The 14,172-nt window shown below is 46.3% G+C and overlaps 1 protein-coding gene across 1 annotated transcript in view; it reads left to right on the plus strand.

The window, feature by feature from the left end:
* Positions 1-14,172, plus strand: part of LOC149451610 (acetylcholine receptor subunit alpha-1-B) — a 58,066-nt gene that overhangs the window by 20,084 nt on the left and 23,810 nt on the right. The window contains exon 5 of the mRNA XM_089690475.1: positions 13,481-13,676. Within this exon, the coding sequence (XP_089546601.1) occupies positions 13,481-13,676 (196 nt within the window). The remainder of the gene's footprint in view (positions 1-13,480; positions 13,677-14,172) is intronic.

The following is a 14,172-nucleotide window of genomic DNA, read 5'->3' on the forward strand; positions in this document are numbered from 1 at the left end:
AAAATGTTTAGGTCACAAGCCAATACTTTATTTTAGTTTAGAACAGAGGAGTTAATGGTTAGAACTAGAGATGAGCGAATCGAACATGACGAAGTGGAATTCGTTCCGAAGATTTGGAAAATTTCGATTCGCGACGAATCCGAAGATTAGCAAACTTCGGATGCACGAATCGAATTTTCCCAAAAATGGCGACGACATGTGTGGCGACAGGAGAAAATGGACAGAGAAGATGGGGTGGGGATCTCTGGGAAGGCGCGCAGACAAGGCGCGCTGACCCATAATGCATTCATGAGTCATGAATCATGACATGTGATCGCATTAGCCAATCAGCAGCCAGCCAGCACTGTGTAATGGTGGAGCTATAAATCGCGGCCATCTTAGAATTCTCCATTAGCCTCCGGTCATTCAAGAGAGACAGACCTGTCTGTATTAAGGGACAGAGTTAGGGCCACAGAGACTATAGGGCCACAGAATCGTTACTCAGGGACACAGAATCGTTACTCAGGGACACAGAATCGTTACTCAGGGACACAGAATCGTTACTCAGGGACACAGAATTGTTACTCAGGGACACAGAATCGTTACTCAGGGACACAGAATTGTTGCTCAGGGACACAGAATTGTTACTCAGGGACACAGAATCGTTGCTCAGGGACACAGAATCGTTACTCAGGGACACAGAATCGTTACTCAGGGACACAGAATCGTTGCTCAGGGACACAGAATCGTTACTCAGGGACACAGAATCGTTACTCAGGGACACAGAATCGTTACTCAGGGCCACAGCTATCAAAGAATCGAAAATTTAAAGTGACATACACCCTTTTTTTTTTGGTGGCTGTCGTGCACAGTTGGTGCTGCAGTTTGCCGATTGTGCAAAATAAACTGACTTTCTGCTTCACAACCACTATTGTACGTTCAAAGAGTTAAATCCATTTACACGCCGGCTGGCGGTAATATTTTTTGGGTGATTAGTGCATTCCAGTGACACAAACGTACAGTTTCCAGCCAACGGCAAGCTGCAATTGACCGATTGTGTACAATAAACTGACTTTCTGCTTCACAACCACTATTGTACGTTCAAAGAGTTAGATCCATTTACACGCTGGGTGGCGGTAATATTTTTTGGGTGATTAGTGCATTCCAGTGACATAAACGTACAGTTTCCAGCCAACGGCAAGCTGCAATTGACCGATTGTGCTAAATAAACTGACTTTCTGCTTCACAACCACTATTGTACGTTCAAAGAGTTAGATCCATTTACATGCCGGGTGGCGGTAATATTTTTTGGGTGATTAGTGCATTCCAGTGACATAAACGTACAGTTTCCAGCCAACGGCAAGCTGCAATTGACCGATTGTGCTAAATAAACTGACTTTCTGCTTCACAACCACTATTGTACGTTCAAAGAGTTAAATCCATATACACGCCGGGTGGCGGTAATATTTTTTGGGTGATTAGTGCATTCCAGTGACATAAACGTACAGTTTACAGCCAACGGCAAGCTGCAATTGACCGATTGTGCTAAATAAACTGACTTTCTGCTTCACAACCACTATTGTACGTTCAAAGAGTTAAATCCATATACACGCCGGGTGGCGGTAATATTTTTTGGGTGATTAGTGCATTCCAGTGACCTAAACGTACAGTTTCCAGCCACCGGCAAGCTGCAATTGACCGATTGTGCTAAATAAACTGACTTTCTGCTTCACAACCACTATTGTACGTTCAAAGAGTTAGATCCATTTACACGCCGGGTGGCGGTAATATTTTTGGGGGGATTAGTGCATTCCAGTGACCTAAACGTACAGTTTCCAGCCAACGGCAAGCTGCAATTGACCGATTGTGCTAAATAAACTGACTTTCTGCTTCACAACCACTATTGTACGTTCAAAGACTTAGATCCATTTACATGCCGGGTGGCGGTAATATTTTTGGGGGGATTAGTGCATTCCAGTGACATAAACGTACAGTTTCCAGCCAACGGCAAGCTTCAATTGACCGATTGTGCTAAATAAACTGACTTTCTGCTTCACAACCACTATTATACGTTCAAAGAGTTAAATCCATATACACGCCGGGTGGCGGTAATATTTTTTGGGTGATTAGTGCATTCCAGTGACATAAACGTACAGTTTACAGCCAACGGCAAGCTGCAATTGACCGATTGTGCTAAATAAACTGACTTTCTGCTTCACAACCACTATTGTACGTTCAAAGAGTTAAATCCATATACACGCCGGGTGGCGGTAATATTTTTTGGGTGATTAGTGCATTCCAGTGACCTAAACGTACAGTTTCCAGCCAACGGCAAGCTGCAATTAACCGATTGTGCTAAATAAACTGACTTTCTGCTTCACAACCACTATTGTACGTTCAAAGAGTTAGATCCATTTACACGCCGGGTGGCGGTAATATTTTTGGGGTGATTAGTGCATTCCAGTGACATAAACGTACAGTTTCCAGCCAACGGCAAGCTGCAATTGACCGATTGTGCTAAATAAACTGACTTTCTGCTTCACAACCACTATTGTACGTTCAAAGAGTTAAATCCATATACACGCCGGGTGGCGGTAATATTTTTTGGGTGATTAGTGCATTCCAGTGACATAAACGTACAGTTTCCAGCCAACGGCAAGCTGCAATTGACCGATTGTGCTAAATAAACTGACTTTCTGCTTCACAACCACTATTGTACGTTCAAAGAGTTAAATCTGGTTTTATTTTTGGGGTGCTTATTGAATTAAAGAGTATGTCAGACAACACGCAGAGGAGTGGCAGAGGAGGCAATGTTTCAGGAGCGAGCAGACGTGGCAGCAGAGGAAGGGGTCGAGGCAGCACTAGTCGCAGCCAGAGGCCAGTGCTCCCGTTGTCATCCAGCGGTCGTGTCTCCACCGACAACCCTGCCGTCATCGATTGGTTGACTCGGTCGTCTTCCTCTTCCCAGGTCACCTCTGACACCTACAGCCAACGGTCGGTGGGTACGTCAGACACAACCGTTAGTTGGCATGGCCCGGGAGCAAGCCCACTGAAATCACGTGTCCTCGACCTGCCCCTGTCCTTTGGTGTTCCCTCACCAAGCGAAGTATCGCATGCTGTGGGCTCAGCCCCACTGTACAGTGAGGAAGAGCTAACAGAGGGCGGTCAGGAACGGGGGGAGACATCCGCCTCTTCAGCAGCCAGGCGAAGAAGTACTGGCGAGGAGAGTGGCTCGGTAGCCGGTCTAGAGACAGGTCTGTCTCCTGACCCACACGCAGCCGAGGGGGCTAGTAGTGACGCGGAGACCCTAATTGATGATGATGAGGCTGATCGCACTTGGCAGCCTCATCGTCATCAGGCTATTGCTTCTGCATCATCAGGAGAAGAGGGTGCCAGCTTGCCAGCGAGCAAAACAGTCGGTGGGTTGCCCAGGAGACAGCAGGGTCGCAGCAGTGTCAGTGGAGCCAAACGGCCACGGAGTAGAGCACCAGCTCCACTGCAGCCTACCACCACGGCCAGTAGTGGTGCCGGTGTACACGGAGGAAGTAGCAGTCAGCCAGTGAGGAGTAGCGGGGGCAAAGTTTCCTACTCGGCGGTGTGGCAATTTTTCGTCAAGCCGCCCGAGGAAGTAAACGTAGCCGTATGTCGACTATGTGGCCAGAAAGTCAAGCGTGGCCAGGGGGCCAATGTTGGAACTACAGCGTTGCGTCAGCATATGCAGCGTCGCCATTCGGTGGCCTGGGAAAACCGTGATAAAGATACGGCGGTTCTGCCTGCCCCAGCCCCCGCTCCGTTACTTGCTCCGTCACCCGACGTCAATCGCCCTCTATCAGCCAGTCAAGGCTCCAACACCTCTGCTGAGGGGAGTTGTCGCTCGTTGGCATCTTCCGCTCGTTCAGATGCTCCTTCTCCTGCTACTCCTCTTCACGGATTCCGTCAGCAGTCTTTCTTGGAATCCGTTTCCAAGAGACAACAGTTTGCGAGCACGCACCCGACGGTGCAGAAGCTGAACGTCCTCCTGTCCAAGTTGCTGGTGCTGCAGTCCCTCCCTTTCCAAGTGGTGGACTCAGCACCTTTCCGAGAAATGATGGCTTGTGCCGAGCCGCGGTGGAGAGTGCCAAGCCGGCATTTCTTCGCCAAAAAGGCAGTGCCAGCCCTGCATTCACATGTAGAAGAGATGGTGGGCCAGTCTTTGAGCATGTCGGTCTCTGCCAAAGTGCACGGCAGCGCCGACGTGTGGAGCTGTAACTACGGTCAGGGACAGTACATGTCATTTACGGCCCACTGGGTGAACGTGGTGCCGGCACAGCCGCACCAGCAACTTGGACAGGTCACGCCGCTTTTGCCTCCACGTTTGCACGTCCTTGGTCCAGCAAAGATGTCCGCCTCTACCACCTCTTCTTCCGCTGTGTCCTCAGCCGCCACCCCCGTGCCAAGTCCCATTACCCGACCGGCATATCACATGTGCAGGGCGCAACGGTGTCACGCTGTGCTGCACCTGGTATGCCTTGGCGAACGTAGTCACACAGGGGAGGAACTTCTGAGTGTAATGAACAGAAAAATCGACAGATGGCTGTCTCCGCGCAAACTGAAAATCGGAACCATGTTGACCGACAACGGAAAGAACATGGTGTCTGCTCTGCGTCAAGGAAGGTTGTGCCATGCGCCATGCATAGCTCACGTGTTCAATCTGGTTGTCAAGCGGTTCCTAAAATCCACCATCCCACTGCAAGACATCCTTAAAATGTCACGTAAACTTTGCATGCATTTCAGCCATTCCTACACCGCAAAGCACACCCTCCTTGAGCTGCAGCGGCAGAACGGAATTCCACAGCATCGCCTGATCTGCGACGTTGCAACAAGGTGGAATTCAACCCTACATATGTTAGACCGCCTTTACGAACAGCGAAAGGCCATCACCGATTTCCTGATGTTACAAGCGGATAAAGGTACTCCCCTGTGTAACTTAGATGTCAGCCATTGGCAGCTCATGCGTGACACCTGCCGCTTGCTCAGGCCCTTTGAGGAGGCCACGCTATTCGTGAGTCGGCAGGACTATGGGATGAACGATGTCATTCCTCCGTTGCACGTCCTGGAACAAATGCTGTTAACAATGGCTGGTCAGGGTGCGGTAGACGTGGCGCACAGATCTCAACGCCACATGACCCCTGTGGGGGCAGGACAGGAAGAAGAGGAGGAGGTAGAGGAGGACATTGGTGCTCAGGAATTATTGAGTGAAATGGGTGGTTTTTCCACTCAGCGGACAGGAGTGGAGGAGCAGGAGCATCTGGTAGAGGAGGAGGAGGAGACAGAGGACCCAGACGCACCGTGGCAGTATGCTGTGGAGATGGAGGCAGGGAGTCCCTCGCATTCCTTGGCACAAATGGCCCATAGCATGCTCGGTTGCTTGCGTAGCGACAGCCGAACAATAACCATCAGACAGAGGGATGACTTTTGGCTGTCCACCTTGTTGGACCCTCGCTACCGTTCAAAAATGGTGGCCTTTTTCACACCTGCTGAGAGGGAGGCCAAAATAAAGTACTATAAAAACCACCTATGTAGTCAGTTGGTCTCTGCCTTTCTGCGCCAACGTCCATCCTCAGACACTGTGGGCCCTGTGCGCTCGCGTTCCGCTGCCATGGCAGCAGGGGAGGGGTGGGGTGGTAGGAGCAGTGGCAGCTCCACCAGCAGCGGCTGCCTCAGTCTGCAGTCGATGATGAGTAGCTTTCTTCACCAGCGCAGTGAGGAAACTACTAACCAGCCGCAGCAGCAGCAGCATCAGGTGGACCTGGAGCAGGACCTCAAACAACAGGCTTGGGCCTACTTGGACAGCACCCTGCCAACCGAGGTAGACAATCCCCTTGACTACTGGGCAACGAAACTTGACCTTTGGCCCCAACTAGCTGAATTTGCCCTTGAAAGGCAGTCATGCCCGGCCAGTAGCGTGGCATTGGAGCGCGTGTTTAGTGCGGCAGGAGGTATTGTAACTCCGCGGAGGACACGACTGTCCACCCAAAGTGTGGAGAGACTCACGTTTGTGAAAGTGAATCAGGCGTGGATTAGTCTGGATTTCAAACCACCAGTTCCTGACACAACTGACCTAATAACCTAGCCGTTCAGGCCGCTCCCTGAACACCTCGGGACTTGCTTTGTATATCTGTCGCCTTAGAGGCCGCTGTCTGAACAGCTCATGAATTGCTTTCTATATGTGTCGCCTTTGAGGCCGCTGGCTGGACAGCTGATGAATTGATTTGTATATATGTACTTATTGTCCGCTGTCCGGACAGCTCATGAATTACTTTTTGTATATAGCCTTCCAAACCACTCTCAGAATAAGTCATGATATTCATGCTGTGTATAGCCTTATAGGCCAATGGTCAATCAAGTCATGATTGTTATAGTGTGTATAGCCTTATAGGCCGCTGTCTTTACAACTTTATAATTCCATGCAGTATATAGCCCTATCGGCCACTTTCTGGCATCCAGTTGCTGTAGCCCCCATCACCACACTGTGCCACGGGCCCCTGTACCGCCTTCTCATACTGCTGCCAGATCCATCCTCTGCCATGTGCGTCTTTGTCGTCTGCTCACGCTGCTGGGTTCCAGTTTTAAACCTAGGCCTGTGTATGGCTTCCGAATACTGCTGCCTCCACCGCCACCCTGCGCCATGTGCCTCTGTCGTCTGCTCACGCTGCTGACGGCTTCCGCTTTTTAACCTAGGCCTGTGTATGGCTTCCGAATACTGCTGCCTCCACCGCCACCCTGTGCCATGTGCCACTTTCAGGTCTCCTTACACTGTTGGTGGGTTCCATTTTGTGATAGGGTGCTGTATGGCCTTCCATTGCTGCTGCCTCCACCGCCACCCTGCGCCATGCGCCTCTGTCGTCTGCTCACGCTGCTGACGGCTTCCGCTTTTTAACCTAGGCCTGTGTATGGCTTCCGAATACTGCTGCCTCCACCGCCACCCTGCGCCATGTGCCTCTGTCGTCTGCTCACGCTGCTGACGGCTTCCGCTTTTTAAACTAGTCCTGTGTATGTCTTCCGAATACTGCTGCCTCCACCGCCACCCTGCGCCATGTGCCACTTTCAGGTCTCCTTACACTGTTGGTGGGTTCCATTTTGTGATAGGGTGCTGTATGGCCTTCCATTGCTGCTGCCTCCACCGCCACCCTGCGCCATGTGCCTCTGTCGTCTGCTCACGCTGCTGACGGCTTCCGCTTTTTAACCGAGGCCTGTGTTTGGCTTCCGAATACTGCTGCATCCACCGCCACCCTGCGCCATGTGTCTCTGTCGTCTGCTCACGCTGCTGACGGCTTCCGCTTTTTAACCTAGGCCTGTGTATGGCTTCCGAATACTGCTGCCTCCACCGCCACCCTGCGCCATGTGCCTCTGTCGTCTGCTCACGCTGCTGACGGCTTCCGCTTTTTAAACTAGTCCTGTGTATGTCTTCCGAATACTGCTGCCTCCACCGCCACCCTGCGCCATGTGCCACTTTCAGGTTTCCTTACACTGTTGGTGGGTTCCATTTTGTGATAGGGTGCTGTATGGCCTTCCATTGCTGCTGCCTCCACCGCCACCCTGCGCCATGTGCCTCTGTCATCTGCTCACGCTGCTGACGGCTTCCGCTTTTTAACCGAGGCCTGTGTTTGGCTTCCGAATACTGCTGCATCCACCGCCACCCTGCGCCATGTGTCTCTGTCGTCTGCTCACGCTGCTGACGGCTTCCGCTTTTTAACCTAGGCCTGTGTATGGCCTTCAATTGAAGCTGCTTCTGCTCCGCCACTCTGCCATTGGACTCTTGATAGTCGTCTCCCCACGCTGCTGCTGGGGGGACTTTTTAACATAGGCCTCTGTATGGCCTTCAATTTTAGCTGCTTTCGCTCCGCCACTCTGCCATGGGCCCCTGTACCGCCTCCTCATGCTGCTGCCAGGCCCGTAATCTGCCATGGGCCCCCGTACCGACTCCTCATGCTGCTGCCAGGCCCGTAATCTGTCATGGGCCCCTGTACCGCCTCCTCATGCTGCTGCCAGGTCCAGAGTGTGTCATGGGTCCCTGTACGGCCTCCCATTGCTGCTGTCTCCATCGCCACACTCTGCCATGTGCCACTTTCAGGTCTCCTCACACTGCTGGTGGGTTCCATTTTGTCATAGGGTGCTGTATGGCCTCCCATTGCTGCTGCCTCCACCGCCACACTGTGGCTCCACACTCTGGTTTTGGCCCCGTGACTGCCCAAATGAGTGAAGTGTGCGGTGATTCTAAGATCGACGGCACTCATCTGCATGTCATACTGACTGACAGTATTATTTCTCTTCCCCAGCAGACTCCAAGGGCATTTAAATTAAAGGTACAGTGTTCTGCACTAATATAAAGGCTCTCTGAAGCCTAGAAACACCCTTTTTATAAGTTAAATTCGCAGCGAATATATTCGGCACGAAGCAAATTTAATCGGCGAATTCGGCGAATAAGCCGAACCGAATTTTTGAATAATTCGCTCATCTCTAGTTAGAACTTCTGCCAGGTTTTTAATGCTGGTTATGTCCTTACTTAAATGCTGTCCTAGTAGCACCTGGAAGCAGGAGCTATATTCAGCAAAGCAACTCATCATATAAGCAATTTTTCAAAGCCTGCAAGGACAAGGACAAATGCATAGGGGGACATTATCAAGAAAATTATAGCCACAATGGGGGAGATTTACTAAAACTGGCTCACTCAGAATCTGGTGCAGCTGTGAATGGTAGCCAATCAACTTCTATCTTCAGCTTGTTCAGTTAAGCTTTGGTAATAAAACCTGGAAGCTGATTGGCTTCTTTGTAGAGCTGCACCTGATTTTGCACTCTCCAGTTGTAGTAAATAACCCCCCAATGAGGGAAATTACCTAAAACTGGTGCACCCAGAATCTGGTACAGCTGTGCATGGTAGCCAATCAGTTTCTAACTTCAGCGTGTTCAATTAAGCTCTTGTAATAAAACTTTGAAGCTGATTGGTTTATTTGCAGAGCTGCACCACAATTTGCACACTCCAGTTTTATAAATAACCCCCAATTAGTCATAATCTGGTTGCATCTCCACCAGTAAAGTCTCCATGACAGTTTAACAGATCAGTGTGTCTGTATTCCTGGGTAGCTAAGTGCAGCAGTTTGCAGAATTCTGAGAAACAATTAATTCCTAGATTGTAAGCTCCGAGGAGCAGGGCCCTCCTATCCCTCTTGTATGGACTGTATTGTTGCTGTATTGTCTCCCGTTATATTGTAAAGCGCTGAGCAAACTGTTGGCGCCATATAAATCCTGTATAATAATAATTGCAGAAGATGAGTAGGTTTTTACTTTATTTAGACACATGATTAGGTAATGATCAGGGTCAGGCAGTCAGCAGCCAAAGGAGGAATTTATGACTCAATCTGTAACATTGTAATATGTCTGTGTCATAGTGCATCTCAGTGCTCCTATTTAGCATAGCTTTGCCATGCGACTGGATAGACAAATGTCCCCATTATACTTAATGAGAAAGCAATAATACTTTAACCACTTGCCCTCCAGAGGATTTACCCCCCTTCCTGACCAGGTGATTTTTTGCAATACGGTGCTGTGTTACTTTAACTGACAATTGCGTGGTCATGCAATGCTGCACCCAAATTAAATTTACGTCCTTTTTTCCCACAAATACAGCATTCTTTCAGTGGTATTTGATCACCTCTGCATTTTTTATTTTTTGCGCTATAAACAAAAAAAGCTACAATTTTGATAACAAAACTATATTTTTGACTTTTGTGCTATTAAACATGTCCAGTAAAAAAAATTAAAAAATCAAATTTCGTCATAAATTTAGGCCAAAATATATTCTGCTACATGTCTTTGCTAAAAAAAATCCCAATTCCTGTAAATTAATTGGTTTATGTGAAAGTTACAGCGTCTACAAATGGCGGTGTATATATATTGCATTTCTTTTTCTACTAGTAATGGTGGCGATCAGTGGCTTCTAGTGGGACAGCAACAGGCATTCTGACACTGGGGGAACTGACTTGGTGTCACTAAGATCCCGAGTGACACCAATACAGTGATCAGTGCTAATAAAAAGCACTAACACTGTACTACTGGCACTGGGAAAGAAGGGTTAACATGTGGGGCAATCAAAGGGTTAATTGTGTGCTGTGTGCTGTTTCACTGTAATGGCTCTGCTATGCAGTATTTCTGCTATAGGGCAGTGCGGAAGTGGTTAAATCATTAACTTAAATTATGTCTAAAGCCAAAAATGTTTTTGAGTAAAGGGGGGAATGGGTTTCCACCTGATCCTCATTAGAAAGGTTTCCCTTCACTTGCTCTCCTGTAGATAAGCGGAGTTCCAGTGAGAATTGAAAAAGATAAAACTTAGCTGCTGACTTTTAAAAAACGGACACTTACCTGTCCCTTGATCCCGCGGTGTTCCCCCCAGCCTGTTTCACTGGCCGCCCTGTGTTCCCGGCATCGGCATCTTTAGTGTTGGCACCCAACTGTGACATCTTGCAGCTTCACAGCCGGGTGTTCACTGCGCATGCACGGGTAGCGCTGCACTTTGTGAATGGTCGCATTCACATGTCCCAGAAGACTATAGGGAGGGAGGGGACATAACAACTTTCGCTTCCGATTGCCTATGCAATCGAAGCGGAAGTGGGAGTGGGTTCCAATTTCTGGTACCTGCTCCCCAAAGGTGCCAATACTTAACAGGGAGTGAGGGACCAGTCCCTAAAGTGGAACTTTCCCTTTTGGGGGGAGCTCCACTTTAATTAAGAAGTGAGAGGACACCTTTCCATTGTGAGAGATATCCCCAATTAGCCTAGGTTCACACCTAAGTGTTTTGAGCAGCGTTTTGCATTTTGCAGAAATGAAGTGCAGTCCATTTAACATGATTTCCTATGGGACATGTTCACACCTGTGCGTTTCCACCCGGAGTGTTTTTTGGAAAGGGTCAGGGACTTTTTTGAAGGCAAAAAGTTGCATTTTTGTTTCTAGACACTTCAATAGAAATGCTGCAGAAAATCATGTATTGCATTTTTGCTGTGTTTGTTATGCATTTTTGCCACATTTTTTATGTGTTTTAAATCTGCCTAGTAACAAGAAAACTTAAAGAAAAATGAAAAAAAAAACGCAAAATGCATAAAAAATGAGGCAAAAACGCAAGTTCAAAAACGCAATGCAGAAACAGCTCAAATGCAACCTGCATAGTTGTGAACCTAGCCTTACACAGCTGTTATGGGAATATGTGGACCCTTTTCAAGATTTCCCCATTATTCCTATTCTGGTGGCCACTGAACCTTTTGAATTTACCCTCACTTTCATTCCTATCAACATTGCTGATCAGGACAAATTGTGAGAGCAAATCTCCCAAATGGGGGACACAGACAACAAAAAATAGAATCTATAAAAGTGCAGTGCTGCTGTAAACATGTATCAGTACCAATAAATAATGAAAAATAAAAAAAACAAATATTGTCCAGCATTCATAAATATAACTGTTCTCAATTCTACATTACAGGTAAGATTTCCCAATCTCCACCTCTTTATATATAAATAATTAACAAAATGTAAAAATAAATGAATTCAGTTTAAAACCATCTATTAGTTGTGTCAGTGTATCTCAGTTATTTAGTCCAAGATCAGTGCTCCTACAGAATAAATAAAGTGCTCAGTGCTGTAAACAAAGATGCCATCCAAGTGCTTCACTGTTGACTGATACACCGTTTATTTCTCCCCTCCCTGAGACTGACCCGAGAATAATTACACTGACAACAAAGATACTTTCGACTGGGTTGATACTTTATTATTTAGGTATCGGCCACAGCTTGATATCTGTAAATGATGAACAATCAACCAGTAAAAACATATCCAACAGCAAATCCCTTTTAGCAGTGCTGAGTGGCATATCTCCATTTTTCTTCCATAACAGGCGCCAATTCAGCCCCCAGCCGTCTGAGTTAGGCTCAGGGCTTACTTGGGCTTCCTTACTCCAGTTCCTCCACCTCTACCAGCCACCTGCCATTTCAGTCTACAGAAGGGCTGAATGCTAGCTGTGACAAGAAGACCATGGTAAAACAAACATACATGACCAGAACCAATAATACATTTGCAGGCAGCATGAAAATACAACAGAATCTAGAAAAAGATAAAACACAATGAAGGGGGGCCTAACCATGGCCCTTACACATGGTAATCTGCCAAACAGGGGAACCTAGTACAAAGACCCATGTCAAATGTGTCTTTTTGTTATTTGTTTATTTTTAAATTGCACTTTTGTATTTTTTTTTTGTTATAAACAAAGCCAAAATAACAAAACCCAGCAACAAGATATGATTGGGAGGGCGGAAACTGTTGCACATTTGTTGTTATTTTTTTATTTGAACTGTAGAGCAAAAGTATTTTGGGTTATAAGCAAAAAAAATAGTGGTTCTAACCCCTCATTACTCTATCCAAATCTAATAAGGCCCCTTTCACACGGGCGTTCTGTATGTCCGTTTTTTATCTGTCCGTTTACGGATGAAAAACGGACTCCTATGTATTTCTATGGACTTGCGGATGTAAATGGATGAACATCTTTTTACATCCGTTAATGTCTGCATCCATTAACATCCGTTTTTTTTAACGGAAGAAATTCCTATTTTTATTCCGCAAACAAAAATGGAGCAAACGAAAAACGGATGTCAACGAATGTAAATGGATGTAAACGGACCAAAAACTGATGTAAACGGATGAAAACGGATGTAAATGGGTGAAAATGGATGTAAACGGATCTGAATGGATGAAAACGGATGTAAAACAATGTAAATGGATGAAAAAGGATGTAACTGGATGAAAAGCAGATGAAATAACAGATGAAAAAAACGGATGTAAACAGATGAAAAAACGGATGTAAACTCATCCATTTTTTCTTAGAAAAAATATGACTGAACTAAAGAAAAAAAATGGAATGCCAATGTGAAAGGACCCTTAGAGTTTAGTTTCATTGCTAGTTTCAACTGCACATACGTTGCTTGTCCTGTAACTGACTGTCTCACAGCAGCTCCTAACCAATGATTCTGACTGCACTCGCTCTTATGTAGATAAATTTGGGGGCACGCTTAAAGTGTATTTGATATGATCATAAATCATAAGTAAGACAGAATACATCTAAAGATCATGTTCAATATTGGTCAGAGTATTAACACTACATGTGAGCATAGCATACATATTTGTTCTCATTAATTCTATGAGGTTGACTTACTAAAACTGGAGAGTGCAATATCTGGTGCAGCTCTGTACAGAAACCAATCAGATTCCAGTTCTTTTCTGTCAAAGTTTAATTGAACAAGCTGAAGTTAAAAACTGATTGGCTAGCATGTGCAGTTGCACCAGATTTTGCACTCTTCAGTTTTAGTAAATCAACCCCTATTCCCTTTGTATAATATATAAAGATAAGGGACTAAGGAACTTTTAACAGATCTCCTCAGCCTTTGCAATCCCATTTGTAACCCATGATATTGTCTCCTTATAGTGCTGATGGTGACTTTGCTATTGTCAAGGATACCAAGGTCCTTGTGGATTACACAGGAAAAATTACATGGATGCCTCCAGCTATTTTCAAAAGCTACTGTGAGATTATAGTCACATATTTTCCATTCGACCAACAGAACTGCAGCATGAAGCTTGGTACATGGACCTATGATGGCAATTTGGTGGTAATAAACCCGGTAAGAAGTGTATTTGTTATAAATATTAAATAGATTCTGTCATTTGAGATGTTATAGTGGAACTTCACTATTGACAGTTCTAGTGGAAGTTTCCACAAAAAAAAAATTTGTCTACACAGAAATATATGTCAAGCCCAACTCTACTTTAAAAAAAAATGTAAAAAATGTAAAATGTTCAGCCCATTGTATATTACTGTCACCAGCAGTGAGTATTTTATGCCAGAAAATTCTCTGGGATGCCCCTGATCTTCCAGATTGAATGGTACCCAGCATCATTCAAACCGCCTTCTCTGACCAGCTTGGACTCACAATATTCCTGAACAGCACATCACTGATACATCATTATCCGTAGGTGCCAACCAGGGGTGAGGATAGGGTAGCCATTGGATCAGCTAGGATACTGCAAGAAAAATATAGTATAATAAGAATTCTTTTAAGTGATGGAGGGAGAAACCATTTTATGACCAGAGGTCATTGAATCCTAAATGTCCTGACT

Source organism: Staurois parvus, unplaced genomic scaffold (assembly GCF_062004578.1).
Source record: "Staurois parvus isolate SC_StPar_1 unplaced genomic scaffold, SC_StPar_1.0 ptg000530l, whole genome shotgun sequence".
NCBI lineage: Eukaryota > Metazoa > Chordata > Amphibia > Anura > Ranidae > Staurois > Staurois parvus.